This window comes from Acinonyx jubatus, chromosome C2, assembly GCF_027475565.1.
Source record: "Acinonyx jubatus isolate Ajub_Pintada_27869175 chromosome C2, VMU_Ajub_asm_v1.0, whole genome shotgun sequence".
NCBI classification, from domain to species: domain Eukaryota; kingdom Metazoa; phylum Chordata; class Mammalia; order Carnivora; family Felidae; genus Acinonyx; species Acinonyx jubatus.
Window position 1 is genome coordinate 150,027,248 of NC_069384.1, and position 17,443 is coordinate 150,044,690.

General features: G+C 47.8%; 1 protein-coding gene across 6 annotated transcripts in view; it reads right to left on the reverse strand.

Moving 5' to 3' along the window:
* The window catches only part of XYLB (xylulokinase), a 94,353-nt gene extending 90,965 nt beyond the window's left edge, over positions 1–3,388 (reverse strand). For 4 of the 6 annotated variants that reach the window (XR_008298078.1, XR_008298077.1, XR_008298076.1 and 1 more), the window contains exons 1-2: positions 2,824–3,387; positions 2,051–2,133 (exon numbers count right to left, since the gene is read on the reverse strand). Coding sequence is in view for 2 of the 6 variants with exons in the window: in XM_027040701.2 (XP_026896502.1) it covers positions 2,051–2,133; positions 2,824–2,880 (140 nt within the window). In the remaining 4 variants the exon portion in view is untranslated. Of the gene's footprint in view, positions 1–2,050; positions 2,134–2,823 lie in introns of those variants that run through there. The other 2 variants (XM_027040702.2, XM_053221669.1) reach the window with 2 other exon arrangements.
* Between the last annotated feature and the right edge of the window lie 14,055 nt (positions 3,389–17,443).

Consider the following 17,443-nt stretch of genomic DNA (forward strand, 5'->3'; position numbering starts at 1 on the left):
AGTAGACTGGGACACAAACACAGTGGAGACACCAGGGATGCACAGGCAGAGGACGACCATGTGACAGGCAGCAAGAAGGTAGCCATCATCTGCAAACCCAGGAGAGAGGCCTCGGAGGAAACTAACCCTGCCGGCACCTGGACCTCACACGTCCAGGCTCCAGAACCGAAGGAAAATTAACTTCTGTTGCTTAAGACGCACAGTCTGGGGCATTTTGTTCTGGTATCCCTACCACACTTTCACAACAGCCAAACTCATCATCTTCCTCCCCCAGATCAGTTCTCTTCCACAGTCTACCAACCATCCAGAAGGCCAGCCAGAAACCTCACCTTCACATCTCACACTCAACCCTGCACCAAGCCCTATCAATTTTACCACCCAGCCCTCTCCTCCAAGACACTATCATTTCCCATCCAGAAGATCTGGAGAAACCTCAATGGCCTCTCAGCATGCACTCTGACCAATACCCAACTGCTCTCCCATTGCACCCAGATCTTTTCAAAACACAAATACAACCAGGTCACGCCTTACCCCCATCCCTATGGCCCTTCAGTGGCCGTCCACGGCTTTTAGGATAAACACAAACTGTGTACCAAGGTTTATGTAGCTGGGCACAGCCTCTACCTCCCTCTCTATTCCCCAGCCACACTGGCCTTCTTCAATTCCCTGCATAAGCAGTGCTCTTTCTTGCTACAGGGCCTTTGCACGCACCGTTCCTTCTGCCTGGAATGCTGCCTCCCTTCCATCACCTGGCTAACCCTACTCACCCAGACCTTGGCTCAAGCACTACATCCTAAGGGACCCTCCCTGACCACCCCCCCCCCCCAAAGTCTGGGTCACATTCCTTTATAATAAACATTTGGAGAAGTAAGTCCCTTTCCTTTAATAGCGTTCTCTGAGTTTATAACTAAACACTCTTCTGTGAGATTCTTTGATTGATATCAGTCTCCCCTACTCAACGGGAAGCTCTGGGAGAGTAAGCACCACATCTCTGTTTGGTTCACCATCAAATCCCAGTACCCAGCACGGTGCCTGACACGAAGTAAGTCTCAACTGATACCTACTGCATGCATGGTTAATGAGTGCACGGAATTGGGAAGGAATGGAGGAAAACTCATTCCAGGAAGACACACACAAGACGCTGAGAGGCCTACCAAGACTTCTGCAGTTTGATGAAGCCAGATCTACAGATACCAACTCTTAGGTTCTTGGACTCAATTCTAACGTGGCGGGGGTTGGGAGGGGATGGGGGTCCCCTACACACAGCACCAAACAATTCTCAGACACCAGCAGATGGTCTGAGATGATCAACTTCCGCAGGTTAAGGGTTCAGTCCTACAGGACTGCCCTCCCCACCCACTTCAGATGCCAGGCCCAGGCCCCAGGCTATTACCTTCTGACCAAACAGCTACAGATGGGGGGTTCCAATGACCTTAGGTTCTTTTAATGTGCTTGAGCAGCTCACAGAAGTCAGGGAAATTAAAGGACGCGATAAAGGACACAGTCAGATGAAGAGATAACATAGGGCGAGGTATGGGGAAAGGGCACCAAGCTTCCATAACCTTTCCAGGCACTCCACTCTGCCCAATCTCCACTTGTCAACCAATCCAGAAGCTCTCTGAACCCAGTCCTTTTGGGTTCTTATTAAGACTTCATTACAAAGTCATTACAAGGTCAATGACTAAGTCATTGGCCATTGGCCATTGAACCTCTGGCTGAAAATTCCAACCCTTTAAAGACAATCTTTAATCTTCTTGGCAACCAGCCCCAGCCCCTGGGTGGGGTCCAAAAGTCATCTTCATTAATGTAACAAAAGACACCTTTATGCCTCTCAACCCTTAGTAATTTCCAAGAGGTTTAGGAGCTGTGAGCCAGGAACTGTGGATGCAGACCAAAGGCACAGGAGAAATATATTTTGACCGTCTAAATGACCAAACGCGTATTTTTTGCAAATCACAATCTCACACCAGAACAGTGTGGCTCATGAATATAAAAGGTGGAGGGAGGACCCCAAAACCAACCCTCCCCCACACATCCCCTGGGTACATACCCGAATTCTAGAAGGTCTCTGTCAAAATGCGCACTGTCCTCATAGAACACATTCAGCTCTGCGTCAACAGCAACAACTTTCACCTGGAAGGGATTTTTAAAAATGGTGTATAGAATTTGCCACAGCAAAGGAGCCCCCTGGCACCCCACGCCCAGTCTGAAGGCACATTTTGAATCTGCAGAGCCCTGGGAGCGGCACAACCCGTCCTCGGGCCAGCAGCGCTGGGTACGCCGACCCGGACACGCCGGGGTCAACCACGGGAGGAACAAAGTTCACGTGTACAGCGTGCCCACTCCACTGAAACAAGTTTCAGGCGGTGATCCGGTTCCAGGTCACTGGTTATGCCTGTGTGCCTGTCTACCCGTTTGGGTGTTCTCGAGTCTTAGGCGGCCGAGTTCCCTCGGGTCCCTGTCCCTCGGGCGCCCGCACCGACGCGCGAGCCCCCTCCGGGACCCGGGCCGCGCTGCGCGCTTCCCGCTACGCGCCCGCGGGATCCCGCCGGGGTTGGGAGGCGGGGGCGCCCGCCGTTTCCGGGAGGGCCGGGGTCCAGGCCGGGTCGCGGTCGCATCTTGAGGGCGGGCGGCACGGGTAAGGCGTCTCGGTGGAGGGGACGCCGATCCCCCGGGGGAACCCGAGAGGGAAGCGCGCCCGCGGCTCGGCCCCAGGGTTCCCCGCGCCCGGGTCCCGCCAGCCCGGCCCGGCGTCGCGGAGGCGGCGGCCCGCCCCGTCCCGCCCCGCCCTACCCGGCCCGGCCCTGGGGCCCGCGACGGTACCTGCTGCGTGCTGAAGTCCCAGCCGAGGCAGCAGCGGCGGGCGACGTGCTCGGCCATGGCTGCGGAGGGGGCGGCGGCGCGTCCGTCCGTCCGTCCTTCCCGCGGCGTGAGTGTCGCCGCGCTCTAGCGCCCCGAGACGCCGGGCCCGCCCCTCGCCCCGCCCGGCCGGACTCCAGGACCCGAGTCACCCGCGGGCTAGCGCTCTGGCGCCGCCTGCGGGGAGACGGTGCAGGGACGCGCGTCCTGCCGGGTCCTCGCGCTTCGCACCTGGGCGACATACCGGTACCCCCTGCGCCACCTTCTCCCTTCCAACCCTCCTCCGGCCTCCTCCCCATCCACGTGTGCTCTCCGCGGAGGCCTTGCCCTAACATCGCCTGGCTTCCCGCGGAGGACGTCTGGACCAGAGGTTCCACCTTTAAGCTGGATTGTCCCTGCCTGTCTCTCTAGTGGCCCTGGAGACTTCTGTGGCTGTCTCTTGGGTACTAAGGCGACTGGCCACTCATGGTAGTGACACAGAGGTCACAGAGAAACGTCCCCTGGGGCTGCAGGCACTGGGATCCACAGGCTCTGTCATGTCCCAGCAAATCTGAATGGTTACCCGGCTCTGACATGTGCCACATCCCACCTCTGTATTTAAATGCTCTTTTAAATTTTTTTTTACTTATTTTTGAGAGAGTGAGAGACAGAGCACCAGCAGGGGAGGGGCAGAGAGAGAGGGAGACACAGAATCGGAAGCAGGCTCCAGGCTCCAGCTGTCAGCACAGAGCTCGATGCAGGGCTGGAACCCACGAACCGCAAGATCAGACACTCAACCGGACCCAGTCACCCAGGCGCCCCCCAACGTCTATTTAAAATCAGAGCTCTGGATGTTCCCTACAGAAAGGCTCGTTCACACCTGTGGTCAGCTGATACTGATATTCTAATGTGTGCCGGAAGTGGTGAAGGAGGTTTTAGAAATAAAATCAGACCCACTCCCTTCCCCCCTAGAGCTGAGGACACCTTCTCTTCCCCGTGTTCCGCCTGGCTGTGTCATTCTTGTTCCTAGCACTGACTTCTTCCCACTCCCAGGGGCTTCCCAGCCCATCAGAGCCCCTCTCATACTTTTTGCGATGGCCTGATTGATTACCTGCCTGTCTCTCTCGCTGAACTTGAGCTGCTTGGAGCCCAGATGCTCCTCTTGGCCCAAGGTCCCAACATCAGTGGCAGAGCTGGGCCCAACGCCAGCAAGTCTGATTCCAGAATCTGCATGTTTAACCACTAAACAAGCCAATTCTCTGAGCAGCCTTGTGAGAAGGCCTGTGGCAAAACACAAATATCTCATGAAGGCCAAGGCCACTGGCTCCTTTTCAAGCTCTCTTACAGGGTGGCCTTGTCTTGTTCAGGGGTGCCTCTCTCTATGGGCTGTGGCACCTCTCCCATTCTGGTGACTCATCCTTTCTTTTGATGCAACAGCCTTTTCACCCTGGCCAGAGAAGGCTGGAGGTCCGAGAGGCCGTTTGCCTACATCTGGAAGCTGCACACCCACGACTTACTCCATTAGCAAGGAATGAAGACAGAAATAGTAATTCCAAGCTGTCGATGCCTCTCAGGTTGTCCTCTGTGTTGATGCCCTGAAAAAGCACACTGAGTAGTAGAGGTGGTTACAGGGGACCCTGGGGAAGTGCTGGCGTGGCCTGAGCACAGCTAGTCTTTTGCCTATTTTGCTCCAAACTTGAACCTGGCTCCCGGCACAGAACCGATTAAAGAGCCCCTGCACTGACTTCGCACAAAGCAGAAACTGCCCCGGAGGGGTCTCTCTGCAGTGACCAGGATAACCACGGTCCTCAGCAAGGCTTCTTCCTTCATCCAGGACCTAACTGCTACCCCAGCCTTAGGGCATAGCAAACCCCCAGAAAGGAAGTCACGTGATCAGAGTTGCATATTAGGAGGATGGTGTGTGGAGAATAGGGGCAAAAGGCAGGAAGGGAAAATCCATTAAAATGTGGTTGCAGGAAGCCTGAGGCAGGGCAGAGGTGCTGATGATGGAGACAAGTAAATGGAGTCATGAGATATTGGGGAAGCTCCAGGAACCACGTGGACTGAGAGGGGGAGGGGTCAAAGGCAATGCCCAGGTTTCTGGTTTAGGAACTGTTGATGCACAGCAAAGCACCCTCAAACTTGGTGCTCAAACTTAGAACAATAATCTCGTAGTCTCCCTCACTTATCGGCAGGTCTGCTGGGGGCAGCTGATCTAGACTGGGCTGGGGTGGAGTGGTTCCACATGTCTCTCATTCTTCTCTTCATGGGGCCAGCAGGGTACCCCAGGCCTGCTCTTCTTGTGGAAGCAGAGGGGCAGAGGAGGGCACGGGCAAATCCGTGAGGCCTCTGAAGGCCTAGGTTCAGAATTGTCATGCTGCACTTCCTCCTCTGTGCCACCCGCCAAAGTCTCGTGGACGGCCCAAAGTCAAGTGGTGGGGATGGGACAAGGGCATGGCTATGGATGCAGGGAGGCGTGAAGAACTGGGCCACTGATGCAATCGGCCGCAGGCCCCCACCAGATGGAGCGTGGTTCCATTTCCTGAGTTAGGAAACATGGGAGGAGAAGCAGCTGGGGGGGCAGGGAAGATGGCGAGATTAGCCAGGACCTGGTAAGTTTCAGGTGCTTGTGGAGACATTGAACAGGATGTTGGATAAGCGGCCTCCAGCTCAGGAAAGAGCTCTGGACCAAAGACAATGATTTGTGAGTTAGGAGTTCCCCATAGGAGCGGGCTAGCTTGTCAGAAAAGGCTCAGGGTGGGACAGACGGAAACCCCCAAAGGGAACTGGGAAGGACAAGTCAAAGACAGATGAGGAAGAGATCATGAGAGAGGGGTGTGGTGGAAGCCAACGTAAGAACGTTTCTGGAAGGGGAGGGGCTCACCAGGGCTAAATGCTGCATGGGAACCTGTCCCCTGGTTTAGCAGTAAGATGGCAGGTCATTGAAACTTTAACAAGAACAGACTCAGTGGAGCCCCTTAGGTCTTACTTTTTTGGTGCTTTTTAAAATTTGGTACTGTTTTTATGGTTTATTCATATTGTTATATGTATACCTAATTTCGTGGTTCCAAAACGGTGCCACGTGAACTGCTAATTTGAGGTAGTTCATAGTTCCAACATTAGATTGTGCTACATTCCTTTCTGTAGCAGACCTGTGCCTTCAACACGTGCAGTGAGAGGCAAGTACCGCAGGGAAACCAAGGTAGAACGGACAATAACAACAACAGGGCACCTGGTGGCTCAGTTGGCTAAGAGTCTGACTTTTGATTTCAACTCAGGTCATGAGCTAACAGTTCATGGGGTAGAGCCCCATGTCGGGCTCTGCGCTGACAACACGGAGCCTGCTTGGAATTCTCTCCCTCTCTCTCTGCCTCTCCCCTGGTCATTCTCTCTCTCTCTTTCAAAATACATAAACTTTAAAAAAAGAAAAGGAGGACAGCAGTGTTCAATCCAACGCCAACACTTGAGAAGTTGGGCAGCGTCCAACAGGCACAACCATTGTCATAGTAAGTTATTCCGGTTATTTAAGAATGAAATGAAATAGTATTTTCTCCTCAATTTACGTGCATTATTTTCTTCAAATAGCTACTAAGTTATTAGGACATAAATATATATTAAGCTCTTTGGACCTAACTACTTAATACACAGAATCGTTAGCCATTGCTTCTGGCCTAGGAGTTCCATGGAAAAATTGTTGAAAATCTAAGTGTGCCGTGAAGTAAGAACATTTGGGAACCCATGATCTAGTTATTTCCATCTAACTGCTCCATCATAGTCAATAGCATGCCAACCCCATATTTTACTGTCCAGGCTCCCAGTGACACCCGAGTGGATTCCAGTTCCCCATTATTGCAAACAACACTGCACAGAACGTCCTCATCCATGGCCCTATGGCCCTGTGTGAGGACATTTTTCTGGGTTATATATACAAGAGTAGGATTTATACTATGTGTGCATAACTAATTTGATTGGAGTGCTGGATTACTCCCAATGTACTTCTATCCCCACATCCTTTTGTTTTTTTTAGTGTTTTATTTATTTTTGAGAGAGAAAGAGAGCGAGGACAAGTGGGGGAGGGGCAGGGAGAGAGGGGGATAGAGGATCAGAAGCGGTTCCACGCTGCCAGCAGCCAGCCAGCCCAATGCGGGGCTCAAACCCCTGAGATCATGACCTGAGCCAAAGTCAGACATTCAACTGACTGAGCCACCCAGGTGCCCCTTCTTACCCCACATCTTATATAAAGCCCTTGTGAAAATTGATAAAAGGAAACTTCATTTAGAATAAAGTGCAGAGGCCAGCAGGGGGAGCTCTAACACCCTGCCACTGGTCAATTGCAGACTTACTAGGAAGAGAAGGACCTTGCTCTTGGCTACTACTTAGTCACCACTTTACTGTTCCCGCAAGAGGAAGAAAGCCCTCTTCATCCACCTCCCAGAGCCAAGCCAATGAGAGACAGTCAACTCAGCCAATCAAAAGCCACTATATTTCATACTCCCAGTTTCCTCCAATGGACCTTTTGTTTATAACAGCCTCCCCAATTTCCCCATTTCCTCTATAAATGAGTGGTCCTCTCCTTTGTTCTGCCTATGGTTTTGTAGTAGAGTGGCTGTCCTTGATTACAGTGCTCTGCTATTCCCAAATAAACCCATTTTTGCCGATAAAATAACTAGCAGTTTTATTTATTTATTTTTAAGGTTAACACCATCCTTCTAATGTTTGCCAATCTAATAGGTGAGGGACGATTTCTCGTTACTGTTTTAATTTGCATTTCCATCATTACTGACGAATTTAAACATCTCTTCGTATATACTCATTAGACATTTGGGGTTTCCCATTCAGTGGCTTCCTGCTTATGTCCTTTGAACATTTTCCAGTTGGGAATTTTTGTCTTTAGTTGTGGATTTGCAGGAGTTTCTTACTTTTCAAGGTATAAATCCCCTGTTTTAGATGTCACAAATCTTTTCTCCCAGTATGTCATTTATCTTCTGACTTTGTCCATCTTGCCCTGTGTTGACTGGAAATCTCTAAGTTAAATAAAATAAAATCCATCATTTTTTTTTTTTTGCCTTTGTGATGAGGCTATTTGATCTTCTTTAAGTGCTATTACCCTACTCTCAGACCACAGAGCTATTATCTGACATTTTCTACAAAGATACCAGCCTTCATTTTCTTTTATTAATAAGGTCTTTTATTTTTTTTAAGTTCACTTATTTATTTTGAGAGAGAGAGAGCACAAGTGGGGAGAGGCAGAGAGAGAGAGAGAGAAGGAGAGGGAGAGAATCCAAGCAGACTCTGCACAGCGTGGAGCCCGATGCAGGGCTCAAACTTATGAACCATAAGATCATGACCCGAGCCTAAGTGAATGCTTAACAGGTGGAGCTACCCAGGCGCCCCTGGGGCTTTGATTTTTAAACCATTGAGTTTGCTTGGAATCTAGGTGTTTGTCAGCTGAATAAATTACATCATAACATGGAAATCAGTGAAAACGAATGTCTGAGGTAAGCACTATGCACAAGTGTTTTAGAGGAAGAAAAAACTTTCCATTTAGTACATATAAGCATGAGATTCATTGTAACACAGGAAAATGGAGAGAAGCCTAAATTCGAGTTGGGTCTCTAATGAAACAACACCAGAACATCTCCTCATTCTCTAAAGATGGCAACCACAACAAGGATTTTTCTCAAAGTAAACACGGATTTTTCTCAAAATAAATCTTGTTCTTTGCAAAAATCATGAAGTAAATATGTTTTCTTTATAAAGATGCATTGTGTATAAATTCCAAGAGGTTTTATTTTTTTCATATAAAAATAGCAAACTAGTTGTTTTTTATCCCACCCAGCCTACAGCAGTATTCATTAATACTGACCTATTGAAATCATCCAGGCTTATATATATTTTTCTTGATGAGTTGTTTCAAGAGTGAAAAGTTAGGAGTAATTCATAGCTTTAATTCCTATCCCTTTCACTTCTAAGACAAAGAGGAAAATCACTGAAGCAAAAATAATCAGAAATTAGGGAATGAAATAGACAATTATAATTCAGGTTCACTAATTTATTATATATCTGAAATTTTATAGATTTCATCTTGGGATGTGTTTCGAGTTAAATCATTCTTCTGTCCATTCTATCACAAAGGTAGCACAAATTCTTTGTGAGATCAGCGGAAAGCTGTTATGAGAGAAAAGAAATATTTAGAATTTAGCTCCTAGCTGGGCAGACATCAGAGAGATTTATTTGTCTAAGTTTGAGGGTAAAAGTCGGTCCTGCCTCCAGTTAAATAAGTAACTCATTTAGCTTGAGGTTAAGATTTTTCTAAGCTGATTTTTGTGTTTATATCTGGAGAAAACTTTGATATTTAAGCAGACTGTCAACAGCCCTGAGGAGAAAAGTGCTTATTTTCACCGGAGTGCAGCTACCCCTGCTGTTTATGTGTTTGTACTCACCTCAGAAGCAAATTTGATTTAGGAAAATTAAATGTTGGTGTGGATACCTTCCATTTTTCTGGCTTTGTTGCATTTGTACCTTAATACCTGCCTTTCCCCACCTCCGTGAACATTTGAGGAAGATAATTACACCTGTATACACAAAAGAAAGGCCTGGAAAGATTAACTCCAAGTAATTAACAATTATCTGTGAGAATGAGATCTAGAAGCTCTTGGTTAGGAGGTGACATTTTAATTAACTCTATATTGTTGGGCTTTTTGTTGTTGTTGTTGTTGTTGTTTGGCTATGGTTGATGAATTATTGAACTTTCAACTTTTGGACTAAAAGAATTTAAAAAAAGAAATCAAGAAAACAAAACAACAATAATGGGGAGTTATCAAGGCGCTTAGGACTTTTAACTTAGTCTCTTAAATAATTATGGGTCAAAAAGGAAATCAAAATCTGACACACTACTTAGAAAGCAAGAAAATGAAAGCATCCTTAGCAGAATCTTTGGAATTGACTCAGAGGTGAATGCATATGCTTGAATATTTTCTTTAAAGAATGAAAAGAAATTAATTCTATGTAATGAGTACAATTGTGTGCCCCCCAAAATAGTGTACAAGTTCTAACTCGTAATACCTGTGGGTATGACCTAATTAGGAATTAGGGTCTTTGCAGATGTAATCAAGTTAAGATGAAATCATCTAGATTAGGGTGGGCCCAAATCCAATGACTGGTGTTTTTATGAGGAGGGAAATTTAGACACAGACATACACAGAGGGGGAGGCCATGTGAAGACAGAGGCAGAGATTGACGCAAGGTGTCTACAAGCCAAGAAGCCCCGAGGATTGCCAGAATCTAGAAGAGGCAAGGAAGGATTCCTCCCTAGATCCTTTGGAGGGAGTGGGGCCCTGCCCAAATTTCAGTCTCAGACTTCTAGCCTGCAAAACTATGAAAGATAAGTTTCTGAGGCACCTGGGCGCCTCAGTCGGTTGAGCGTCTGACTTCGCCTTAGGTCATGATGTCACGGTTCCTGGGTTCGAGCTCCGCGTTGGGATCTGTGCTGACAGCCCAGAGCCTGGAGCCTGCTCTGGATCCTGTATCTCCCTCTCTCTCTGCCCCTCCCCCGCTTGCACTCTGCCTCTCTCTCAAAAATAAATAAACATTAACAACAATTAAAAGAAAAAGATAAGTTTGCATTTCAGCCACCCATTTTGTGGTATTTTTTCTTTTTTCTTTTTTTTAGCAGCTCTAGGAAACTAATAGAGCCCATAATTCAGGAGGTTAGAAAAGAAAAGAAGAAAAGAAAAGAAAAGAAAAAAAGAAAAGAAAACGTGAGCCGGTAGGAAAGCAGACAGGAGACAAAAAAGGCGAAAACAATAAGAAAACGGTACAAACACAAAACTGGTAAATAATTCAAGAGCTAGTCTTTGACTCCAGAGAAAAAGATGAACCTCTTCAGAAACGTGAAACGAAAACAAAAGCAAATCTTCGTAAAGAGCTAAACCCACAACGTGGAGCCACGTGCTGTTGTCAACACTCAGGCCTCGTCACCAGGTCGGTCAGGCATCCAGGACCCAGATCTCCGGGCCCTGCCAAAGCCCGGGGCAGGGACACTCCCTGAGGATGCCCCACAAGGGACCCTGGATCCAGTGCCCTGTGAAGATTTGTCCTTCACCTTCTCATCTAAATGGGTGAGGAAGGTGACAGCAGAGCCACTGTCCCTTCCTTGGAGGAGAGCCGGTGGCATAGGACAGCAGGAGACCACTGAAAGACCGGAGCGGGGGAACAGTGTGGCCGGGGTGCACTTCTTTTTGAACCGGGGATTCACTTTGAAACACGAAGCTGAAATTGTAAAAATATATTGATTTTACTATGCTGACAATATATAACCATATGTATGTGCTCATTCTTTTCATTCATTCATTAATTAATTTTTTAAATGTTTTACTTATTTTCGAGAGAGAGAGAGAGAGAGAGAGACAAAGCGTGAGTGGTGGAGGGGCAGAGAGAGAGAAGGAGATGCAGAATCCGAAGCAGGCTCCAGGCTCCGAGCTGTCTGCGCAGAGCCCCGTGCGGGGCTCAAACTCGCGAACCGCGAGACGGTGACCTGAGCTGAAGTCAGACGCTGAACTGACTGAGCCACCCAGGCACCCCTAATGTGCTAATTCTTATAATAGAGTGTGAATCAAATGTCAATTTGCTGGCATAACCTTTCCGACAAACTGTAGACTGGAAAACACTTTACATTTGTTTTAAGTCTATTTTTTTATTTTGAGAGAGACTGAGGGTGGGGGAGGGGCAGGGAGAGGGAGAGACAGAATCCCAAGCAGGCTCCGCGGTGTCAGCACAGAGCCTGAGGCAGGGCTTGATCTCACAACCAGGAGATCATGACCTGAGCCGAAATCAAGAGTCTGATGCTTAAGTGACAGAGCCACCCAGGTGCCCCAGCACTTTACATTTGAAGTGTCTCACACACTTAAAAAGAGGGTTTGCTTGGCAAAAAATATTCGTGTTTTCCCAAGGAATGCTTAGTTTATTCACTACAATTTTAAAACCTTTTCCATGGTGACCTTTGAAAATCCGTGAAACTAGATAGAATGGTATAACGAACCCCCATGCAGCCCCCAAATCATTCACCTATGGCCCGTCCTGCCCAACCACACCCCCCACCCATCGTTTCCCCCACTTTATTATTATTTTGAAGCAATCCCAGATGTGATATCATTCCATCAGTATGTAGTTATTTAACAATTGGGGGGGTGAGGTTGGCGCCTGGGTGGCTCAGTCGGTTAAGTGTCCAACTTCAGCTCAGGTCATGATCTCACAGGTCATGAGTTCAAGCCCCACGTCGGGCTCTGTGTTTACAGCTCAGAGCCTGGGTCCTGCTTCGGATTCTGGTCTCCCTCTCTCTCTGTTCCTCCCCTGCTCACACTCTGTCTCTGTCTCTGTCTCTCTCTCTCTCTCAAAAATAAAGAATTAAATTTTTAAAAATTTTTTAAGTTTACTTATTTATTTTGAGAGAGACAGAGAGAGCACCAGCAGGAAGAGAGGCAGAGAGAGAGAATCCCAAGCAGGCTCTACAAGGTCAGCACAGAGCCCGACATGGGGCTCGAACCCACACAACTGTGAGATCATGATCTGAGCTGCAATCAAGAGTCAGATGCTTAACCGACTGAGCCACCCAGGTGCCCCTCTGGTTGTTTTTTTAAAAGTTTTTTTTTAGGGGCGGAGCCTGCTTGGGATTCTCTCTTTCCCTCTGTCTCTCTTTGCCCCTCCCCCCAAATAAATTTAAAAACTTAAAAAAAAACCACAATCCCATTTTCAAACCTAAAAGAAAATTTAAAATAATTTCTTAGTATTATCAGTATTGAAATTTCCAACTGTCTTGTGAATGCCATATTTGTTTGCATCCGGACCCCAAAATACCCGCACTTTGTGATCACCCGCTTTGCCTTTTAAGTCTCCCTCCATCTGTAGATTCTCCTTCCATCTTTTTTTTTCTTGTAAATGGCTTATTGCAGGAGACACGTTGTTTATTCCACAGGGTTTCTTACACTGTGGATTTTGCTGAATGTGCCCTTGGGGTGTCATTTAACATGTTCCCCTGTTCGCTGTCTTTCCTGTAAGTTGATAATTTTACACCTAGAGGCTTGATCACAAGGAGGCGGCAACAAGAATGGAAGAACAGTACCCAGTGATATTTTGGGGAGACGAGACCACGGGTCTTGGAGATTGAAGTGGAAACACGAAGGCAAAGAAGATGCTAAAGTGAGCTCCATTCACCCCCTCTCTCAGTGTCAGGACTAAGGGTGTTCTGTGCTTTGGAGATGCTCCATCAAAGATCTTTCCTTTCTTTTCAAAAACTTCATGTGATTTTGAGCCTTTTAACATTTCTTAGTGAATTTTTGTAACCCTTCCCGAAGGTCATCATCTTTGTGAAATTTGAAGTGGGAAGCCCTCTTCTCATACTCCATGCTGTTCCAGAAGTTCCCTAATAAGGGCACTGTGTGGTGTGGTCCTCTGGTGACCGGCCAGCTCCTCCGTCTGGGTATCCCTCTGCGCCTGGACTTGGAAAGGAGGCTGGCTCCTTGGCTAACATGCTCCCGAGAACTTCACAGGCAGCACATGGGTGTGGACTAAAAACCTGCGTGGAGACCAGCTAGTTGTATCTTTCATTTCATTTATTCCTAGAGTTTTAAGCTTTTCCTGCGTGGACTCTTCTCCTGTCTGCAAGTGTAATGATAATATTTTAACATCCTTGTTCCCTTACTTGTCTCCCTGCACTGCCTTGGACGGCTAGTACTTGCAGAATAGAAGTAGTGAGAGTGCAGATGTGCCTGCACCTGACCTCCGAGAAAATACAACATTGTAACACCAAGGAGAATCTCTGCTGCCTAATTTTATACAGAGACTGTATTATTTAGGGTCCTCCAGAGAAAGAGAACCCATAGGGTCTATAGAGATATAGACAAGAGGAGGTTTCCTATAGTATTTGGCTTCTGTAGTTGTAGAACCCAGGAAGCCCCACCATCAGCCACCTACAACCTGGAGAACCAGGAAAGCCGATGGTGTAACCCAGTCAAGTGTGAAGGCTGGAGGGTTGAGGAGCTATAATGTGAATCCTGATGTGGGTCTGAAGGCCAGAGAACCCAGACTGCCAATGTCACAGGGCTGGAGAAGGTGGATGGATGTCTCAGGTCAAGTGGAGAGAGTGAATTTGCCCTCCCTCTGCCTTTTCGTTCTATTCCAGCTCTCATGGGATTGGATGGTGCCCCCCTCCCCTCTGCTTTACTAGTTCACAGGCTGATCTCGTCCGGAAACACCTTCACAGACACACCCAGAAATAATGTTTCCACCAGCTCTCTGGGTGTCCCTTGGCACAGTCACGTTGACACACAAAATTAACCCTCGTGGATGCCCTTTATTACAGAAATTCTCTCACATTCTTGAGTTTATGCTAACAGGTTTTTTTTTTAATTTAATGTATGTTAAATTTGTAAATGATGGTTTCAAATTCTGTGAATGTGAATGTGGTCAAATATATTAATCTATTTTATAAGGTTAAGCCAATCTCGAATTTCAGGAATACATTCAACCCGGTCAAAGTGTATTGTCATTTTATTGCGTTTTGCTGGACTTGCTTTGTAATTGCTTAAAGTTTTTACATCTATGTTCGCGAATGAGATTGAGTCCTAAACTGTGTCTATGTTGTAATCAAGACTTTGCAACGCTCATAAATTGGCTCAGAACTATTTTCTTTTTCACTATCTTCTGGCAAATTTTGTGTAAGTTTGGATTATAAAATTCCTTGAAGAGTGGAACTTACCCTTTTGTCCTCTTTCTTTAAAAAAATTTTTTTTTAATGTTTCTCCTCTTTGGGAGTAGCTTTAATATCTTATAAGCATCATGCATACATATTTACAATTTTTCTAACATTACAGAAAAATACAGAGGCACCTGCCTGGCTCAGTCAATAGAGCATGCAATTCTTGATATCTGGATCATGAATTCAAGCCCCACGTTGGGTGTGGAGCCTATTAAAAAAATATATATATATACCAAAAAAAGTGCCAAAAATTTTTTTTCAAATTAAAAAAATGTTTTAAATATTTTCATAAAACCTTCCATCCAGTGGAAATCACTCAACATTTTGAGCATATTATCTCCGTATTAATCATCTCTGTATAAATAAATGTCTAAATTTTATATAACTGGATGTGGTTCTACAGTAAACTGCTTACTTCCACAACATTATTCCACTGACATATTTTATGTCAGGAAATAAAGAGCTTTATCATAAGTTATATTGATTACTTAGTCTGAACAGTAGTGTCTCTAATGATGACTAAAGTCTATTTTTAAAAATTGTGTTTTTGAGGGGCACCTGGGTGGCTCAGTAGGTTAAGTGTCCAACTTCAGCTCAGGTCACGATGTCACAGTTCACGGGTTCGAGCCCCACATCGGGCTCTGTGCTGACAGCTCGGAGCCTGGAGCCTGTTTCGGATTCTGTGTCTCCCTCTCTCTCTGTGCCTTCCCCGCTCATGCTCTGTCTCTGTCTCTCTCAAAAATAAACATTAAAAAAAATTAAAATAGAATCATACAACATATGGCCTTTTATGACGGATTTATTTCACTTAGGACATTGTTTTCAAAATGCATCCATGTTGTAGCAGGGGTAAGTTTCTTTCTTTCTTTCTTTCTTTCTTTCTTTCTTTCTTTCTTTTTAGCCAAAAATATTCTCTCACATGTACATACCACATTTTATTTATCCACTCATCTGCTGATGGACATTTGAGTTGTTTCCACTTTTAGGCTCTTATTAATAATGCTGCTGTGGACATTCCCATACAGGTTTTGTGTGGATAGATGCCTTCATTTCTTTCGAGCATCCACCCAGGAGGGGATTGCCAAACCATCCAATATATCCCAACATTGGTCCTCGTTTGCCTTTTTCAGGGGGCTCTTTCCTTTTAATTCTTAATATTTTTGTTTGTACCTTTTCTCTTTTTAAGAATTCTTATTGACAGAGGTTTGTCCATTCGTGTGTGTAATTAATCTTCTCAAATAACAGACTTTCAGCCTTCTTTGTTTTCTGTATTACATCTTTCTTTTCTACTTCGTTGACCTCTGCCCTTATCTTTATCATTTCGTTCTTTATATATTTGATGGGCATATTGAACTAGCCTATTTCTAACTTCTTATGTTCAAAGACCTAGCTCATTAATTTTCAGCCTTTCCTGTTTCTTCAAAAGTGTTAAGGCTCTTAGCCACGAGCGGCTAATGGCTACTGTATTGAGTGGCACAGTTACATAACGCTGCCCAGAAGCTTCTACCAAACCGGCCTAGTTGAAAGGGTCTAGGAGGCACAGGCTTCAACCTTTCAAAGTCTTCATAAAGGGCCTTACAGTGGTTGCATTTTTTATTTGCTCTAGACCCTGTGGCCAAGGATTCTGTATTTTAACAGGTGCATTAGGTAAATTTGTGGAGCTAGGCCCACTGACCTGTGTGGAAGCCACGCATCCAAGCCCCATCCCGTTGAGCTAAGTTATACGTCGGCCTCCTGACTCATGTCAGCCCACACTCAGCCCACCTCCCCACAGCAGCCAGAGTGACCTCTGAAGAAGGCAAAGCTGATTCCGACATCCCCTGCTTACAAGCCATCAGAGGCTCCTCTGTGTCCTCAGGATAAGGACACAGGCAGTGCTGGGCCAACAGGCCCGCCCACAGCCCTGCTCACGCCAAGGGGTAAAGGCAGGTTTGCTGGCCGGCCGTGTCCCCTCGGGGGCCTCAGCTCCTCGTACTAACGGGTGCGGGGCACAGGGCAGGGTGCAGCGTCCGTGGGCCAAACAGCCCAGACACGGGCGCCGGGTGGAGGGAGGCACCCTGCCGGCCCCGTCCGGGCCGCGGGGGCCGTGGGAGGAAGGAGGACCGACCGCCAGGTGGGGAAGCTGCCGCCCGCCTTCGGCAGCGCGAGGCGACGGCCTTGCTCACGTCTGCTCAGGTGAACGTGTCCTTCTCGCTGTCCCTGGAGCTGCTCTCCTATCAGAAGCTCCCGGCGGACCAGATGCTGCCCGGGGTGGCCGTTCGGCGGCGTGCCAACGGAGAGAAGGAGATGGCGTTCGCTCAGAACCTGCTCCTGGAGTACGCCGACCAGCCCGCTCAGGCGAGTCCCGGGCCTGCCCCGCGCGCGCCGAGGGGGGCAGCGGGCCAGACTGTCCTGGTGGGTCGGCGGAGGTGGGACCCCCACGCGGCCCTCAGAAACGGGAGCGGCCCCGGCCCTTGCCCTGAGGGCCCGGCGTGCCCTGGAGGCCGCCTCTCCCCGAGGACACACCCCGAGAAATACAGGTCTTCCTTCCTTCCCCATCTCAGCTCAGAACCAGGGGCCGTGCCGTGGGGTGGGACACGGGGCTCCCGGCTGCAAGACGCAGGTGAGGACCGAGGAGGGAGAGCCTGAGGGGCGGGTTCGAGAAAGGCCAGGAGGAAGAATCAGTCTAGCCAGGCGGGCCCTCCAGCGGGTGCCCAGGGGCGGGGAAGGTGAGCGCGGCAGCGCCTCGCCTGAGGGTGACGTGGGGGGACTGGCCAGGAAGAGGGGAGATGGCCCAGAGCCCAGGAGGGGCAAAGGGCTGGGCCTCGGGGCCCCCAGGGGATGGAGGAAGACGGGGAGGGCGGCCTGACC